This window comes from Arachis ipaensis, chromosome B09 (assembly GCF_000816755.2).
Source record: "Arachis ipaensis cultivar K30076 chromosome B09, Araip1.1, whole genome shotgun sequence".
Classification (NCBI taxonomy): domain Eukaryota; kingdom Viridiplantae; phylum Streptophyta; class Magnoliopsida; order Fabales; family Fabaceae; genus Arachis; species Arachis ipaensis.
The window spans coordinates 146191739-146210902 of NC_029793.2; the positions used below are offsets into that span (position 1 = coordinate 146191739).

The following is a 19164-nucleotide window of genomic DNA, read 5'->3' on the forward strand; positions in this document are numbered from 1 at the left end:
AATTGGAAATTATAATTCAATATTATATTTGGTGGTAAAAAATTGGAATTAAAATTTTAGTTTTAGATATAAAATTTCAAATTTTTAAGTACTTTCAAAAAGTCGAGACAAAAGAAATTGAAATTTCTTAGACTAAAGACTTAAACTATAACAATATTTCCTTTTAAAAGTATTCTTATTTAATTTTTTAAATTATAAATTTATTTTTCAATTTTAATATTTATTAAAATAAAATTTTAATTTAATTTCTATTTCTTATTTTTTTTCCTCTCCGTTGCAGTCTCTCTTTAAAACATAGCCTAAAGGTGTGAAACCGCGATAGATAAGATCGAGTTGCAATAATTGGTGTTTCTTTCTAATTTGTCTTGTAATGAAAGGAAGAGTTGAGTCAAAAAAGCATTATAAAGTATGAACATATATAGAGCATGTATTATGAATCTTAGGCAATGAATCTATCTTCTACAATATTCATATGCAAAGCATGAATCATAAAAGGCTAAAAAATAAGTGCCGCGTTTACAGGTAGACAATGAATTGAAGTAACTAATACTACTAACTATAGTCCTAGCCTGTGCTATACATATATGTAGGAATCAACACACATAATCACAAATGTATATTACCAATAAACACCGCCCATCAATATTTATTTATATCGCCCCATTTTCCCCCTTGGTTACAAGTTAACTCATCACACTTGCTATGGACTACTAAGGCGGAGTATTTAATTGGTAGATCAAAAAAACAGTTCTTATAAAAGTAATTAATGTCATTGTTTTAGCCTTGCTTACTCAAAACACATTTACAACAACTACCTATAATTTAAAGAGACTTAATTATCAAAGTACTAACTAGTAATAAAATGTAGATGGAGTTGATAATGCACCTTTATTTTTCTAAAATACTAGTAACATAGACGTGATTTTTTTTTTTTTAAATAAAGATGATGCGGTACTAAAATTGGAGGTAGCTATATAAGTAAAGAGGGTTATGGAAATGGAAGTAGCCAAGTAGAGTAGAAGAAAACAATAAATGAATAGATACATAGTGTAACTGTATTCAGTATTCTTCTATTCTCGAATATCCAGAGACGCATTAAAAACCCCCCTCAGAAGACTAACAAACTAGTTGGCAATTCACATGAAAAGATGCCATCACGCCACCTGTCCACGTCATCGCCACCAAACAAACCCCAAAACCATGTCTTCTCCTCCGCCTCCTCTTTCTTCGTCCTCTTCTTCCTCTGCCTTCGAAACCCAACAAGGAAGAAGAACCGGACAACTCCTTCTTCTGACTCCGACTCCAACCCTCCTCACCGCTTCTCCTACTCCCTCCTCCGCCGCGCCACCAACTCCTTCTCCACCATCCTCGGCCATGGAGGCTTTGGCCCTGTCTTCTCCGCCTCCCTCGCCGGAAAACCCCTCGCCGTTAAGCTCATGGACTCCTCTGCATCCCTCCAAGGGGAGCGCGAGTTCCACAACGAGCTCCTCTTCGCTTCCAGGCTCCTCCGTTCATCCTCCTCCTCCACGTGCCGTCACGTGGTCCCTGCTATAGGGTTCGCCTCCGACCCCAAACGGCGCCGTTTCCTCATCGTGTACGACCTCATGCACAACGGCAACCTCCACGACGCACTCCTCCGCCGAAAATCCCCTGAGCTCATGCGATGGCAGACGAGATTCTCCGTCGCACTGGACGTCGCGAGAGGGTTACAGTTTCTTCATTCCTGCGACCCTCCGGTGATTCACGGCGATATCAAGCCCAGTAATGTTCTCTTGGACCGGTCCTTTGCGGCCAAGATAGGAGACTTTGGACTTGCGAGGTTCAAGACGGAGAACAGGTTGGAAGCTGAGGCTTTGGGGTGCGAGAGTGACGGTGCCTCTGTTTTTGAGGAGCAATCTCCGGAAGGACCAATTCCATCGCCTGATGCAGTTGTGAAGAAAAATGGGAAGGGTGTGGGGGGCAATTTGGTAAATGAAGAGAACGGAGGTTCATCGGGTGCTGTGTTGAAGGATTATGTGATGGATTGGATTGGGAATGACGTTGGAATGCAGAGACCCAAAGCTGAGTTGACTGCTTCTGCTTCTGCTGCTTCTACCAGTGCAAAGGATGAGATCAACAAGAAGAAGAAGAAGAATAATAGCAGTAGTAGTAGGAGGAAACTGGAATGGTGGGAATCTATGGATGAGGACGGTGATGTTTTGAAGAAGCAGAGAAGAAGGCCTGTGAGGGAATGGTGGAAGGAGGAGTATTCTCAAGAGCTTGCTAGCAAGAAGAAAAAGAAAAACAAAAAGAAGAAAGAAAAGGATAGAAATGGTGCAGAGAGAGAGAGTGATGAGTGGTGGTTCAGGGAGATTAAGAAAAGCGGTAGCAGGAACAGCGTAGATTCATGGGTAGATGATGGTGAAATCCCCAAGAGTGGCGCTATGAGCAGCAACCAAAGCATGAGAGGGACGGTGTTCTATGTTGCTCCAGAGTGTGGTGGCGATGCGTCGGAGAAGTGCGATGTGTACAGTTTCGGGGTGTTATTGCTTGTAATAGTGTCTGGGAGGCGTCCATTGGAGGTGACTACTGGTTCACCATTGTCGAGCAGTGAGTTTCAGAGAGCGAATCTTGTGTCGTGGGGTCGCCATTGCAGCCGCAAAGGGAAGCTGCTTGATCTTGTTGATGAATCCATTCAGGGTTTGGATAAAGAGCAGGCTCTGCTCTGTATCAAGGTTGCGTTGCTCTGTTTGCTCAAGTCACCGTCTCGTCGTCCTTCAATGAAAGAGGTTGTTGGGATGCTTAGTGGGGAATTGGACCCATCTCAATTGCCCCTTCACTATTCATCTTCATCATCCACTCAACAGTAGCAATTCTACTTTGCTGTAAATTTCCCTTTTAGTTGCGTTGACTCTCTTTTGTTTTCACTTTTGCTAGTTTTGATTGATTTCTCTATTTCACACTAACTTTGAGGCATGCTTTAGTGGAGAGGCCATCTTTGTAGTTCACAACTTTTGCTAATCAGAAACCCTTCTTACTTTTGTGTAACATCTTTTGGTAATTGATTGTTGTCGTTTTTCTGATTATGCAAATTGACTTGGACAGTTGGACATACATACAGTTTTCCACAGATCAATGAAATCATCCGAGAATATTGGATAAAAACCCGTCTACGAATGGAGAATGGTGCAACGCCTTACGACATATGTTATATTCAACTATACTACTATGCACTTTGCTTTCTCCATCATACTTCTAATTCACTAATAAGTATTAAGTAATAACTACGCTATAGTAATGGGCCACTAATGGGTACAGTTAGGGCTGGCAAAAAAATCCAAATCTTGGATTTTAAATCCAATTCAAACCAAACCATTTTAAAAAAATTAATTTTAAATAAAAAAATTCAAATCACATTATATTAATTAAGTCCTGCTAGGAGCCAATGGACTATTTGTACAATGTGTACAATGGGCTATTGAGTTACAAAATGAACATCTCCCATATTATCTAAAATAACCATCCGAGTACTAGGGATAATAAACATTTTCCCAAAAGCTTAAACTGATTTTTGGGTTTACCAAGGATCGAACTCTTGACCTTTCGAATCTAGAATTCTAATACCATGTCATGATGAAAAAAAGTAATTTTAATGGTTATATCTCTAATACTTCCTAAACCTCTATTGTACACATTGTTTGCTTGTGTGAAAATTTACTATTTTATTGTAAAATTGCTGAAATTGTTGCTGAAACTATTGAGATTGTGTAATCCTATTGAGATATTGCTGCTGGAATTCTTGAGTTTGAATTGCATTTTGATTAATTGATTTTCATACTTAGTTCTTTGTCCAACCATTAATCAAAGAAAATGAATAAATAAATAAATGAAGCATTTACTCATTTGTGTGAGTGGGAATGCAGAGAATCAAGGAAGCAACAATTATACAATGGCGACAGAGTTAGCCGCTGAAGTCAGATACATCATATATCATCATTCTGTGACATTAGCTTTTTATTTTCTCACCTTATTTTTCATCAAGTCAGAAATTAATCTATTATAACTTTAAAGTTTGTTGCTGATGGATAAATTGGGTTATGTCTTGTGTGTAGGACGATAATATTATTGGAATGATCCATTTAGATCAGAGGACTTGTCCTCAAGTGCAATATAAAGCTTTTCTTTAAATTTTTGTTACAATCTTAAATTGTAAAGACTTTTTTGGCAGTAGCCTTGTCATAATTTTCTGTTTTCTTTTTCCAATTTCAATTTTCTGAACATTTCACCAATGATTTTATTTATGTTTATATTTAATTCCTCTAAATTTTTACTTAAAACCTACTGTTGATTGAAATATTATGCAGCTGCAATTGCTTGGCATGAGAATAGAAGGAAGTGGATCGGTGATAAGTCTCAAAATCAACCAAGAATAGCTAAGGAACCCGTTATTAGGTATACCTTATAGCCCAATTGATAATCTTGATAACTAGGTATGCTTAGTATTCTCATTTAGTTTAATACTTTCATTCTAAGATTTGTTTTAAAATGACAAAGGTATATTTTATTATTTGCAGATATATTTTTTTCAAAGGTTGTGGGTGTTTGATAATTTTGTTGGCAACTTGGCATCTTTTGATATTTTGTGGTTCTTGTTTTAGAGAGATTTTTCGGTGATATCCTCTTGATGTTTTGAGAATAATTAAATGTTATATAGATTAGCTATTGTTATTAGATTTATAAAGAATCAAATTCTAGTTGTAATGAACCTATACACTTTAAAATGACTTTAGTATTAATTTTACTTTTAAAAAAATTATGGTTTGAAAATTGAATTTCTAAAAATTGGTTTTAAAAGTGGATTTTTTGTTAAAATATCTGGTTTGGAAATTAGATTTTTAAAAACTAGTTTGAAAACTGAATTTTTGGTTGAAAAAACTGGTTTTAAAACTGGATTTTCAAAAATTGGTTTTAAAATTGAATTTTTTGTTTAAAAATCTGGTTCTAAAACTGGATTAAAAAAAAACCAAAATTTAAATTTGGAGATTAAAAAATCGAATTTAAAACTGATTTATAAATAAAATCGAATTTAAAATTGAATTTTTTGTTTAAAAATCTGGTTCTAAAATTGGATTAAAAAAAAACCAAAATTTAAATTTGGAGATTAAAAAATCGAATTTAAAACCGATTTATAAATAAAATCGAATTTAACTTCTAAAACTGATTTAAAATCGGTTTTTTGTTTTTTCAAATCGGTTTAGAACCAATTTCTCTCTTCAATGTTCAATCTAATTCCGCTTTGGTTTTATAAACCACAAAACTGATTCTAAAATGGATCCAGTTTAGATTTTTAAAAATTCAAACTATGCCCACCTTTGAGTGCCAGTGATTTTTAAGAAGAGCCATGCAAGCAAGCAACCAAAATTCTCATGTTATTTGAAAAGATGATCGGGATTTCACAAGTACAATGTTCAACCACACTAATGCTTGGAAACTAATGTTTCTATAATGTTTATAAGAGAGTAGAGACCACTTGAATCTTGATTCGCTAGAATCTTTATGTTTCCAATAGTGCAGGATGATGCCATTATTTTAATTATCGACAAAAATACAAACAGGAATCCAATAAAGAAAAAAAAGAAAAACCTAACAAGAAGAAAAAACATTGAGTATTGAGACGAGGAGTTCATAAAAAATACGAACCATTCAAATGAAAAACAAAAAAAGAAAATTGAATAACTCACTCATAATGCTGTTAAAGATTGAATAATTCATTTATAATGCTGTTAAAGAGGTTTTCTGCTACAAATTTTACAGCTATATTCATGGTTACATGTCGGTTATATAAACCAAAGAAGATTGATTATCTTCCCCTTTCAACTGAATTGTTGGACAACTTCGTTGCATTGAACGGCAGTGTAGGAGAATTTTCCTGCCGAATGGTCCTCAGGTTCCATACTAAAAATATTATGGTCGATGGCGTTGAATTTTCTTTCAAGAGAGAAAGGACTAACACAAGAACGATATATAAAGACCCCGGTGACCAAATTTTTAATTTTCGAGAATGGTTGGTTAACATAAAAATGTAGCTCTCAAACTGGCCAACCCGACCTATTTAGGTCCAGTCGGTTTAAGTTTGCGTGTTAAATGGCCGGGCTCATTTAACTTGCTTCATTCGCAGGCCATAAAATTTTAGTCCGATCTGTTTATGGTCAATCCAATAAATTAAACGAGTTGTCTTATTTATCTTTTTATTTTATTTTTTAAAAAATATTTTGACTAAAAATATCATTTTTAGGTTAAAAACTTTTAACAAATAGTATTTTTTTAGTTGATGGGTCAAATCAAAAAACATATTGGCAAAAAGGGCTATTTAAAAAGAATGTAAAAAAAATAAACGAGCTTAATTTTAGAGGCAAAGTCCCGCCCATTAAAACGAGTTGGCCCCATAGCGACAAAATGGCCAACAGTAAATATATATTTTCAAAAAATGTCTTAGAAATTGAATTTTGATGTGATTTTTTGCAAGCATGATTATAAAAATGAGATATTATTATCTTTAAAATTTAGTGATTTTTCGTTAAGTATATATTTTTTTTGTTAACAACCAATAATACTTTTAAAAAATCACAAAAAATATATACGTAACAAAAAACACCAAAATTTAAGAATAATAATATCTCATTTTTCTAATCATGCTTGCGAAAAATCGCATTAAAGTTCAATCTCCAAGACATTTTTTGAAAATACGTATTTAATATTTTTGTCGTATTTTTAAATCATTTGAAGACATTTTTATTTGATAGTAAAATTCGGGTGCATTTTTGTAAACGTTTGAATAATTTGAGAGTGTTTTTTATAATTAACCCTTTGCAGAATATATCCATTAAAAGAAACAAAGAAAAAACTGCTACAAGATACCCTGAATTACGAGTATGAAATATTAAAAGGTTAAACCACTTTGAGCTGCAGTGAATTAGATGAAATTTGGTTTGAGAAGGAAAAAAATAATCTATTTATATAGAAGATAATAATGTTATTCTTATTTTAATAATGCCAACAATTATTTTGTGTACAAGTTCATACAAAATATCACGTAAAAGAATCATATAAAGAATGACATTATTGATTTTCTTTACATATAATTTTAAATGAGTGGTAAGTAGATAGTGAACATGCTATTACAATGATCAATTAAAAATAATAGATGATGATCATGCTATTTAATTAATTATTGTAGTTATCCTTTTCATTTTTTTATAAGATCTTAGAAAAAAAATTAAATAATGCTACGTATTTAAGTATTTTTATTAATTAAATTTAATTAAATTGATCTAATATCAACAAAAATTAATTTTTTACCAGATCAGGGACGGATCCAGAAATAGTATCATGGGGCCAATAATATATATAATATTAAAAAATTAAAAAATTATGCAAAAAATTATATAATGTAAAATGCATTACAAAAATATACTGATAGAGAATATATTTTAAAGTGCAAAAAATATATATGTACTTTTTATTAACGAAGTGGTCGATTCCTCGTTTCATAAAATTCATTGTCGCGCCGTATTAGATAGAATTTGACCACTCAGTATAACCCAACAAGGTAAAGGATCACTCAATAACCTCTATGAAAGCATTCTATGTTGACAATCGATCCGCTCGATCACAAGAGAAATTTTGGAAAAGAACCAAGTGGGTCACACTAAGATTGAGTCTAACTCAATAAAGTTTGCGTCTTATAAATTTTATGTCAAATAATTATAATGCACTTATTTATAAAAAAGAAAAAATACTTGTTATTGAGAAGTTAATATTCATATTTAAATTATAATTTTATAGTTTTTTAATTTATATTTTAGTTCAAAAAGTGTGATTAAAAATAAAATAAATTTTCATTTTAAAAGGTAAAGTATATTTTTTATCTTTGAAATTTGTCAAAAATTTCAAAAATATCCTTAAGTTTTATTTTATTTTAATTTTGTCCATGAAGTTTTCAATTTACATCAAATATACTATTAACAACTAAATTTTCAAAAATTTTAAGACCAATCTAGTAATAATGCATGACAACTATGTCTAGTTTGTTTGTAGTGAAGGTTGTTCTTGTAAAATTGTTGCTGCATTAGTCCTAATTTTTTTAAAAAATTAGACGTTAGGAGTATATTTGATGCAGTTAAAAATTTTTTGAGACAAAATTGAAACAAAATAAAATTTAAAAATATTTTTAAAATTTTTAACAAACTTCAAAGGCAAAAAATATATTTTATCCAATTTAAAAAATATATTTTTTTAGTCTTCTTAGTAGAAGAATATAAAATAAAAAGACATCACATCCAGCTCAAAATTTATTAAGTTAATAAGTCTCTCGTCTTATAAATTTTCTACTTTTCTTTATTTTTTTATATTTTTTTTGATATGAGACTAATTTCATATATTTTTCACATTTATAACATTATGATGCTAATCTCTAAAATCATCTCCATTAACAATGAGATATAGCTCGTACAAAAATAATCGAAGTTAGTAAAATGTTCAAATGCTTGACTACTTATACTATGAACTAACTCGAATGATAAATGGAAATTTAAGAATTATAACTGGGTCAATTAATTTTTTAAAAATTAATTTAAAATTCGACCTAAATTTCATATATTAATCTGAATATAAGAATATTTATTCTCCACCATAGTCTATACTTCTCTAGCACTAAATGAATAAAAATTCTTAGAGAAATTACTCTGGGTCACGAAAATTTAAAAATTTGTCAATCATAAGCCAGGGTTGTGTGAGCATCTAAAAAACCACGGCCAAAAGTAGTTGCAGCATTATTAAAATAAAAATAAAATAAAAGGTGCAAGTAGCTGAGGAACTTGATTATTGAAGATCTCGTTTCCAAATCTTAATGATCATCTTTGGGTTTCTCCTTTCCATCTGGACAAGGATCTGCTTATGTTTATTAATCACCAAGTAGAAGATACGAGATCTGAATTTGAGGCAACAATGGGCGAAGAAAATCAGCATATAATCTGTTCACAATTATAAATTTTAGTTATACTATTGGTAAATATGTATGCGAAAGTATTACTCTATGTTTGTTTGGATTTAGTCTTTTGAAATTTTGATTTTATCTATTAGATTTATTGCATTCTTGTGTAGTTGTGTATCATTTAATTTATTAAGAAGTATAACAAATTAACTTTTAAATAATTAATATTAATTTTTTTTAGTTACATTTTTTAGAGAATTTAATATCTGTAATTAAAATTTTAGATTTCTTAAAATTTAAAATTTAAACAAATCAGTTCATGTTAATTGAACTCTTTATTTACAATAACATAACTTGTAAATAAAACAATAAGGATAAATATCATTGTTTCTATTTCTATATGAAAGTTTAAAAATTATTGATTGATGAATTGAAGTGCAATAAGTTGCAACAATTTGATGCGTCTATATATGATATTACATGAAATTGTTGAACACACAGGTGGAGGACTTGACAAGCATTGATCTTACTACTTACTAGGCTGAAACAGAAATTAAATCATGCAATCTTGCTTCATGCTAATTGTTCCAACTGACAGAGCTCCGTCCAACGTCAGAGCCGGACTATGATCATTCCTAATCTCAACTCTCACAACTTTCCCTTATTTGTTAACTTAATTATATGTAATTACTAGTACTTGATCTATATGTTAAATAAATTTCTGTATAGAGTGTGTGCAAGACTATGATGATCATCGTGCTTGATTAGTTTTTTTTTTCTTTGTTTTAAAAAACTTATATAGTGCTTAATTATGTAATATATCCTATTGTTCTACTTTACCTTCTCTCTCATATGTGTGTCCTTAACCTATCTTCTTCAGTTTATTATTTAGGGTATAACATTATTTTTGCTTAATTAGTTTGGGTGTATGGTTCGTAATTATCTTTGATGGATATTATTTTTTTGTACTGTGCTCTTAATACTTCGGAAGAAATAGATTATATCTCGGCATGATTAAATAAATTCAAAAATGAATAACTCCTTATTCCTATGCAACAAACTTTTCTCCCAAATCTTGTCCTAAAGTCGGCCACGGATACTTCGACTCGTCAAAGTAACTGAATAATTTAGCCCAAACAACTATAAATTATAGTGGAGGCCAACGATAAAGGACAAAACAAACAACAACACAACACCAATATTATACTCGCTTTCTCAAAAATTTTTTACTGACTTAAGTATGGGAATCCTTTTTATAGATACCAAGCTTGGGTCCGAGTTCACAAGGATACTTCAATTCTAGTCCAAAAGTTATTGGACATCTCGGAGCAGTGTGAAACCAATATATAACGCGGAAAGAGTATCTTTGCCGGAATACTCTTCATTGTTATATGACGTTAAAAAATAGGGGATTCTATTTACTCTTTGATTAGTTAGTTGCATATATAGTCTCATATGTTCTTATTTTCTTTTAGGTTATTATTATTATTATTATTATTATTATTATTATTATTATTTATTTTTTTGTACGCTCTTGCTCTATTTTATTGTTTTTTCTTTTATTTTTAGTGAATCTGATCTATTCACTATGAGTAATTTTGTTAATAATTGGTACTGATAGAAGAGGCAGACTCGGAGTAGAACTAGTGACCAATGTTCATAGCGTGACCCGAATGTTAGAGAGGAATTTGAAAAAGAACACGGAAATATTATTTCTGTTACATCTATTAATGGCACTTTTAATATTAAAGAAATGATCTAGGTAAACTGTAATTTACATTATGAAAATAAAATTGTATAACTTTTACAATAGTTTTTTTAAATTACACATTACTAAACTTTAATTAATGTTAACTAGACTATACTAGTTGTCTTATCATGGGGAGAGCATGATGTTCTTGAGGGAGATGCTAAAAAGCAATGAACCACGAATTATCAATCATGAAGGCGAGTCAAGACAGCAATTCCACGAAGATATTACGGTGGTTGTTATTTTCATTGACCACTCATTATTATGCAAGTTAAAGGATCACTCAATACGAGTAATTTGTTGTGATATCATTGTTTTATCTTTTCTAGACTGTCAAAATCTTTCGAATACCAATTAAATATTTACTTATTTATTTATTTATTTTTGCGGATCCGCGAATATACAAATCGGATATACATATACCTATATAAAATCTGCAATCCGATCTGATAAATACCACAAATATGCGGATTAGATTCAATCCATAAATACCCCTTTTTCGAATGAAACTGGAAAGTAGAAAGTTTCTTAAATTTCACTCACCAATGTTGAATCAAAAGGGATATTGCCTAAGACAAAGAACAAATATCCAAATAATTAATGGTGTCATTATCATTTTATATACATGACACACATTTTATATTTATTTTCTATTTTCACCTACCATATCATACACAATAAAATATGAACCTGGGTAAGAATAAAGGAGACCACTTTAATAAAGACACTAAAAATGTCTTTTTTTTTTTAAGATATTTATATGTATCATGTTATTATTGGACATCTTTATTAAACCGGTTAATAATTTATTTTTTAATAAACCAGAACAAAATCGGTTTATTATACCAACAATAATAAACCCAATTGTCTGCATTATAATTATTAGACCTGATTTGATCCGATCGAATTACACAATCTAAATCAAACATCTTTAAATTTTTTGATAAAAAGACAAATATATATCTAACTTTTTGTTTTGTAGACATTTAAATCCCTAAAAATTTAAAAATACAATTAGATCCCTAAAAAAGATTGGATTTATTATTATTGTTATAAAAAAATCGATTTTATTTTAATTTGTTAATATATTAAAAAATAACCGGTTCATTAATACATCCAATAATAATACGGCACTTAAGCATCTTTACAAAAAGATGTTTTACGCGTCTTTATGAAAGCACCCATTTCTAAAAGCTAAACACACATAATTGTTCACATATAATCTTTATTAAAAACTATAATAAGTTTTTTTTATTAAATTAAATAATTTTATGTTCTTTGAACTTTTTTAAACATGATTTTTTTTAAATAAAAATATATTTCATAAAATTTGGTAAATTAAATAGAGAGTCCATATCAGACAAAAAACATTCGACTAGATGTTCATCCAAATTACTATTCAAATATTTTCCAAAAACAAGTTATAACTCACGCTCAATTGTCAGAAGCCTACTATGTTATGCAACACCTATGACCTAAGCTATGTGAATGTGAATACTTGATATTCTCATGAATAACATCACGTATAACATGAAAAATATTTTGTATTCAATACAAAGAAACTAACATCCATATACAAAGGACCTAAGCAAAAATTCTATCTGTAAATTAATATGATATCTTTTATTGATTATACAATTTTATATGGATCACCTTAAATTCTGAATTTTTCATACATGCAGTATGAATTATTCTTGAACTAGTAACAAATTTTTACATTTTTCAAAAAAAAAAAAAAATTAAACAACGTTTGTTCCTATGTGAAAGTGAGGTATAGCTCGTTCTGTTGATACTTGAACTAACTTTCTTTGGTGTAGAGAGGTGGAACGTTGTCTTTTGATGGGGAGGCGGCGTTGGACACCTGCAAAGGGACTCCAACGCTCAAGTTAGTAAGAGTAGAAGATATACGAAGTTATTCAGAATGAATAATGTACCTCTTTCATGTCAGGAGTGGATGTATTTATAGAATTGTTGTGGTTACTTAGTGGGTCTAATATTGTGGTAACTGCTCTTTAGTGAGCTTGTTTAGAGAGATTTACAGAGAGATTCCTGTGCCGATTTGGGTTGGCACGTAGTTGTTTGATTTGATAGGATAAGTCTGTTAGAAGTCCAAAATACGTACTCTCCACGTATTCCTGATGTAGCATGTGGTTATTTAGTTTTAAACATATTCCGATGTATAGTTTTATCTGAGGCGAATTATAGCCAACGGATCATAGCCCCCAAGGTCGACCTGTTTGAAAGTTTGATTTATAAACGGGTTGAGCTTATTTTTGTTAAAGCTCGAAATCAGAATCAGCGAGGGAGCCCCCTAGCTCAACTTGTTTATTAGAGTCTTCGAACTTTGCTGACCTTGGGTGTCTGGTGTCTGAGGTATAGATGATCTTAAGCTTGTTCACGTATACCTCGGATTTGTAGGGCCCTTATAGTTCAGCATTTTTTTATGAAAATTTTCGGGAAATTCTGTGTTTTGGCGGTTGATTTTGAAAATAATATATGATTTGGATTAAATTTGTTGGGAAATGGGGAAAAGACATCTGATATGACTAATGCAGTTAATGCGTGTTGGGAAATGGAACGATTTTTCCCTTGCAGTCCACTAGTTTTTCTTTTCTTTTGTGATAAACGATTCTGATTTGGTTAGGGTTTTGGAGGGTCGTGTGTACAGTGGGCTTTGAAAATTTTGGATTTTGGCTTTATTTCAAGATTTCGATTGATTTTCTGAGAATGAGTAAGAAAGGTTAGTCATTTCTTCTTATCTTTTTTCCTTCTTTCTGTTTCGAATTCTGTCTTTTGGTGATGGAGAAAGGGAAGAGTGTCGTGGTAGGAAAAAGGAAAAATGTCAGGGGTCAGGGTAAGGGAGTGTTGGATGAAAAGAAAGATAAAATTGTTGAAGAGGTTTGGGTTTGGGTCTTTGGGATGCTAACGATCCTTTTGCGTGGGTAGCTGAATCGGTTAAAGACTACGATTCTGTTTTTGATGATGATCGAAGTATTTGTCAGTCAGGTTTGCCATCTTCATGGGTGAGGGAGGGTTGTGGTATTACTTTGAAATTTTTGCCCTGTAGTGCTAATGATCGTGTGTCTCATCGTGGTGAGGACTTCGAGTCATTTTTTGTTTACAATTGCATTTTTGTTGACCTTGGGGTTAAATTTCCTTTTACTGAGTTTGAGCAAGGGGTGTTGGTGCAGCTTAAGTGTGCGCCTTCTCAAATGCATCCCAATTCATGGGCTTTTGTTAGGGCTTTTGAGGTGTTGATGGGATATCTTGAGTGTGAACCATCGTTGGAGGTATTTTTTGCTCTTTTTCAGTGTAAGGGTGTGAAGAGAGGGGGTTGGTTGAATCTGGCGAACGCCCCAGGCCGAGCCATTTTTAGTTTGTATAAGTCGTCTTATAAGGGTTTCAAGTCGATGTTCTTGAAGGTGGGTGTTGCTGATGGTGAGTTTCCATGGTATGTTGATGAGTGTTGGCTAGAGAAGTTTCCTTTGTTTTGGGTCCCACATCCTAGACAGATATTAGGCATGGACAGGATGGAGTATAGAAATGAGATGCTTGTTGAGTTTCTGGTTAATAATATATCTTCATCTTTGTTATTATCTGTTATGGATCTCCTTGATCTTGAATCTGATAAAGATGGATTGGCTGAATATATAGGTAATGGTTATATATCTAGGATTTTTTTTTTTTGGTTTTTTTTTTATAGTTTGTTTGACTTTGATTATGTTTTTTGCAGTGGAAAGGGCTCCGAAGGTGACCTTGAGTGGTTTGCGGGCATTTTTTCGTACCAAGAATGTGGAAAAGCAAGGTTCGAGTAGTCATACTATGACTGAGAAAGATGCGGAAGTGGATCAGCCGTCGCCAGTGAAAAAGGTGAGCTATAAGAGAAAAAGGGACAGCAAGAAAGAAAGGGGTTTGGGTGCAGCCGGGGATAGATTTGGTGGGAAGGAGATTGACATAGAGCAAGTAAAAAGGTTTACTGACAACCAAAGGATTCTTCATGGGTATAGAGGTGACGATGACTTAACGTCTGTTTGGAGTGAGCATTTTCCTTTTTCTCTGTTTGCTGATGAGTATGGGCAGAATCCTGCCGATGTTAAGCTTATACATGATGCCGGTGATGTTGGTCAGGTGAGGTCTTTGGTTTGTGTTTGTTTTGTGAGTCTTTTGTGTTCTTTTGTTTTTCATGAATTTGTTTATTGTGTTGTTAGGTAATGGGTGCCCGTTTGTTGTGTATTGGCCGAACACAAGAGCTTAAGTGTGTTCGGTCAGTATTTGATAAGGCTGCTATGGATCAATTGCTTCAAGAAAATGATGAAAAGGGGAAGAAGCTTTGCGAGGCACTGGATTTGGTGGACTCTCTGCAAGGGAAACTGACGGCCGCCGAGGATGCTGTAAAAAAGCTTGGTGGAGAAAAGACTGCTTTAGAAGCTCGTTTGGTAGTTCTTGGCGTTGAGAAGAAGCAAGCAGAGACTGGGAAGGAGGATCATGGTACAGAAATGTTTGCCGCTGGGTTTGATGGGGCGGTGGAGAAGGTGAAGCTCCTAGCTTCGGAGGTGGATTTGTCTGCTATGGATCCTTGCAAGGTTGTCGTGGATGGTCAGATAGTTGAGGATGAGGATGATGACATTGAGGAGGAGGGTGAGAACCCAATTGTTCTATGAATTTGTAATAGTTTAGTTTGGAAACAATTTATGTTTTATATTTGGATTTTGTGCTTGTATAGCACTTGTTTGTTTTTCTTTGGGTAGGAGACATGTGAATTTGGATTATGCTGTGATGGTTTGTTTTGGTTTAGACTTTTGCAAGCGAATTTTTCTTGCATGAAGATCGGTTTTTGATTGTTTGTCTTATGATCTTACAAGGATTGTTAGTAATGCTCGGCCGAGTAGAGAAATAGATAGAAAAACATGTAGGCTTTGTATTTTATTGATAGTTACAAAGATACGGGGGTGGTGTGCCTCATTAAAACCTCTCCAGCAAAACCCTCCTTAGGGATAAAAATCTGGTAGTAGGAAAAAGAGTACATCACCGTGCCCGACTTGTAGACTAACTGAAATACAGTTTTAAAGAAGATATATTCCAACTATTTGGTAGGATAGTTCCATCAAGTTTTTGTATTTTGTATGCTCTTTTGCCGATAACTTGTTGGATTCGGAATGGTCCCTCCCAATTGGCACTTAGTTTGCCGTGTCCTTGTGGTTTACGTATATCTTCAACCCTTCTGAGAACGAGGTCTCCTTCTGAGAATATCCTCGGTTTGAGTTTCTTGTTGTATTTCCGAGCTATAACTCGTTTAGCGGCTAATTGATGTAGTGCTGATTTGTCTCGGCTTTCTTCGACAAGGTCAAGCTCGGTTCTTCTTGTAATCCTAGTTCAGAATAGTGATAGTAATAGTAGTAGCCCCTAAACTCAACTTGTTGTATGAAAAAAATGATAGTCATGCTTGGAATTTGATGTAGGTAAATAGTAAAGTAAAAGAATTTTGAGAATGATTAGGAATAATGGTTAAATAAGGAGGATAAGCCCCCAGTTTAATCTGATAGCATGGAGGATAAAATATTTCTTTGAAAAAGATATCTGGTATGCACTGATTTTGACTTATAGATACTAATTTGTTTGGAGTTATTATTTCGACATATAAGTGTCAGGTTGTTTGGATTGAATCAGACTTTATAGAAGAAAATATGATTGAATTTGTTGTTTAGATTTGGTTTTGTTGGAAACTGTTTGTGCTTTTGATGAACTGGTACTCAACATTGTTAGATGAACTCATTCTTGATGTTTGAGTATAGTGAAGTTAATAGAGGTAGCATGATTTGCATGATAATTGTTCTGTTGATGTTTTGGAATAGTTTGATCAAAAAAGTGTTTTTGACTTATAAGGCGTAGAAATATTGATGAGAAAAAGAGGTAAACGTTGACTTGGTTTGGCAAATTTCAATAAGTAATTATACAAGATAGGCTGAGTGATATATGTGTTGCTCTTGAAATTATAAGATTGAATAGATATGACTAATAGTAATCAGTGAGGACTGTTGTTGATAGGTCAAATGGATATCGTTGGTTGTTGTTGAGTTGTTTGGAAAAATAAGATCAGTTTGGAATTGGGCATAGCATATTTGGAGTTGTACCAACTTATAGATCAGTTTGCTTGAGATTATTCCGACTCATAGGTGTTGGGTTGTTTGAAATGAGTTCGACTTATAGATGTCGATTTGTTTAAATTGATAGATAGCTTAGTAGCTTGTGCGTTTGAAAACCGAAGTATAGCTCGGTTTTGATTAGTTGATTAAGCCAAGATATTTGTTTGTGGATAGTTTTTCAAACAATAGAGGAATAAAAGTCGTGATTTGCTTGAAAACTAAATTATAATTCAATAAGGAGAGCTGAATTTGAATAATGTATTTGGATATTCATTTAGATAAGCTTGAGCGGTTGACTCAATGTCAATGGATTTGTAATTTGCTTTTGACCATCCGAATTGTAAGTTTGTTTTGGTATGAAAAGAATTGGTGATATATAACTTGGTAACGTGCTTTATGGGGGAGTATATCTCGGTCGAAGATTTGTATATGATTCTGAAGATTCGTGGCAGAGCGGTTTATATTTATCATGTATGAGATGACTTATAGATAAAAAATGATAAGAAAAATTGAAAGTAAAAGAGTAAATATATTTCATTAATGAAGAAATAACACATCACCATACGTCTTTGTATATTGATTTTGGTGTCGAGTGGTCGTTGGAAGTGCAAATTGTTCGAGTTATAACATAATCCGCATGGCGGTACTATTGTTGCAGATGGTCTATAGCATACCAGATATGCTTAAAGAAGGTCAATCAACAATGAAATACAGATAGATAATATTGATAATATACAACTAAATATAACGTAAAATGGTTCAAGTACATAGGTTAGTGTATATCTTATAAAAGGCTATGTCGTATTGAAGATTAAAATAAAAGAATATATAAGCGGCTATTCGCCTCTCAATTGTCATTCAATTTTTAATTTAATTTTTGGATTTTTTTTATTGTATTGTAAATTTATGTTTTGAATTCGTAGGTGAAAACTATCACCGAATCCCGTTAGATAATGTTAGCGGAGCATTTGGCAGAATTTATTTTATCTATTGACGGCTTTGGAGTCAACTTTAAATTTGTCTTTTTATATTAACCTCAGCATTTCATGATATGGGACAATGCAAACACATATTTTATTGGCTAAAGCCGAAAAAATAAATAATTGAAATTAAACGAAGGAACAACACAAATGGGACCGTATGAGTATCGAGCAATCAAAATGCTATTGAAAAATAGAATAGTACTTACTAGTTATTAGCAATAGAAATTTGCGATAGATAAAAAGAATTGAGAATAAATGTATCTCATTGTGTCAATAAAAATAAGTAATTTCACATTTATGCTACTTTATTGAAAACTAATTAAAAATTGTTATAAGGAGGAAAAGAACAATTAGTATAAGAATAAATATTGTGAATAGAGTAAAGGCTGTAAAGCAATGTGAAATAAAAAATAAGACAGAACTTGTATTCCCAAATAATATATGAATTTCAAATGAGTTTGAAAGATTCGCTATTACTAAAGGAGTAGAATAGATGATAAGTCTTTTTGAATTAACATCTTGAAAGTATGAAATTATTCATGTTCAAATTGTTTAGATCCTATGGAATTTTATTCTTGATCAGAGATAATGAAATTAATTTTGCTATTTGGTCATATATAATCTTACGAGGCCAACATTTCTGATGTAAATATGAAAATAAAAAATGGGTAGTTTGTAAATAAAATAGCATACCGCTAGATAATATTATCGAAAAATTTAAAATTTATAGTGCGTTGCAGGATTTTGCTCTTCCGCCATTAATTACATCCTGCAAAAGAAGGTAAAAATCAGGCAGAAAAGATGGTGGGCTTAGATATATGGCCCCACGGTGGGCGCCAAATGTTCCTGTGTGAAAGGAAAAAAGGATTCGACTGTCTCATAACGTTTTGATTATTAAATGGTCCCATTAACAAAACATATTTTTTAAATTTTTTTAATAATTGTCAAATAGTCCTTATTTAATTTTTTTGGTGTCTAATCATGTTTATTTACAATTAGAAATAAAAATAACAGTGAAATAGATCTTCTATTAATGATGACGTCCATAAATATTTAGCAATGCAAATCAATGAGTTTTTTATCCCTTGATTTATTACATCCGTAAAAACTAAAAAAATAGTGTTTGTTAGTAATTCAATCGATTAGAAGTATAATACAATCGATTGAATTTCGCACGTCAATATGAGTTTTTTTAAAATTTAATCGATTGGAAGTGTAATCTCAACTCTCAATAACTTCCCTTTATTTGTTAACTTAATTATGTGTAATTACTAGTACTTGATCTATATGTTAAAAAAATTTCTTTATAGAGTGTGT

At 32.1% G+C, this 19164-nt stretch overlaps 1 protein-coding gene and 1 long non-coding RNA gene across 3 annotated transcripts; both read left to right on the top strand.

The window, feature by feature from the left end:
• Nucleotides 978-3040, top strand: LOC107618681 (receptor-like serine/threonine-protein kinase At4g25390). Its single transcript, XM_016320811.2, has one exon. It carries the CDS (start codon nt 1149-1151, stop codon nt 2847-2849), a length of 1701 nt encoding a protein of 566 aa, XP_016176297.1. The 5' UTR covers nt 978-1148; the 3' UTR covers nt 2850-3040.
• LOC110266466 lies at nt 3987-4763 on the top strand. Of its 2 annotated transcripts, XR_002353875.1 has the most exons (3): nt 3987-4188; nt 4344-4431; nt 4554-4763. It is a non-coding gene; the product is annotated as an uncharacterized LOC110266466 (long non-coding RNA). The 2 variants fall into 2 exon arrangements; XR_002353874.1 differs by lacking the exon at nt 4554-4763 and having other exon boundaries at nt 4344-4483.

What these genes read in the sequence shown, in the direction of transcription:
- LOC107618681 (XM_016320811.2), top strand. Translation starts at nt 1,149, where the DNA reads ATGCCATCACGCCACCTGTCCACGTCATCGCCACCAAACAAACCCCAA.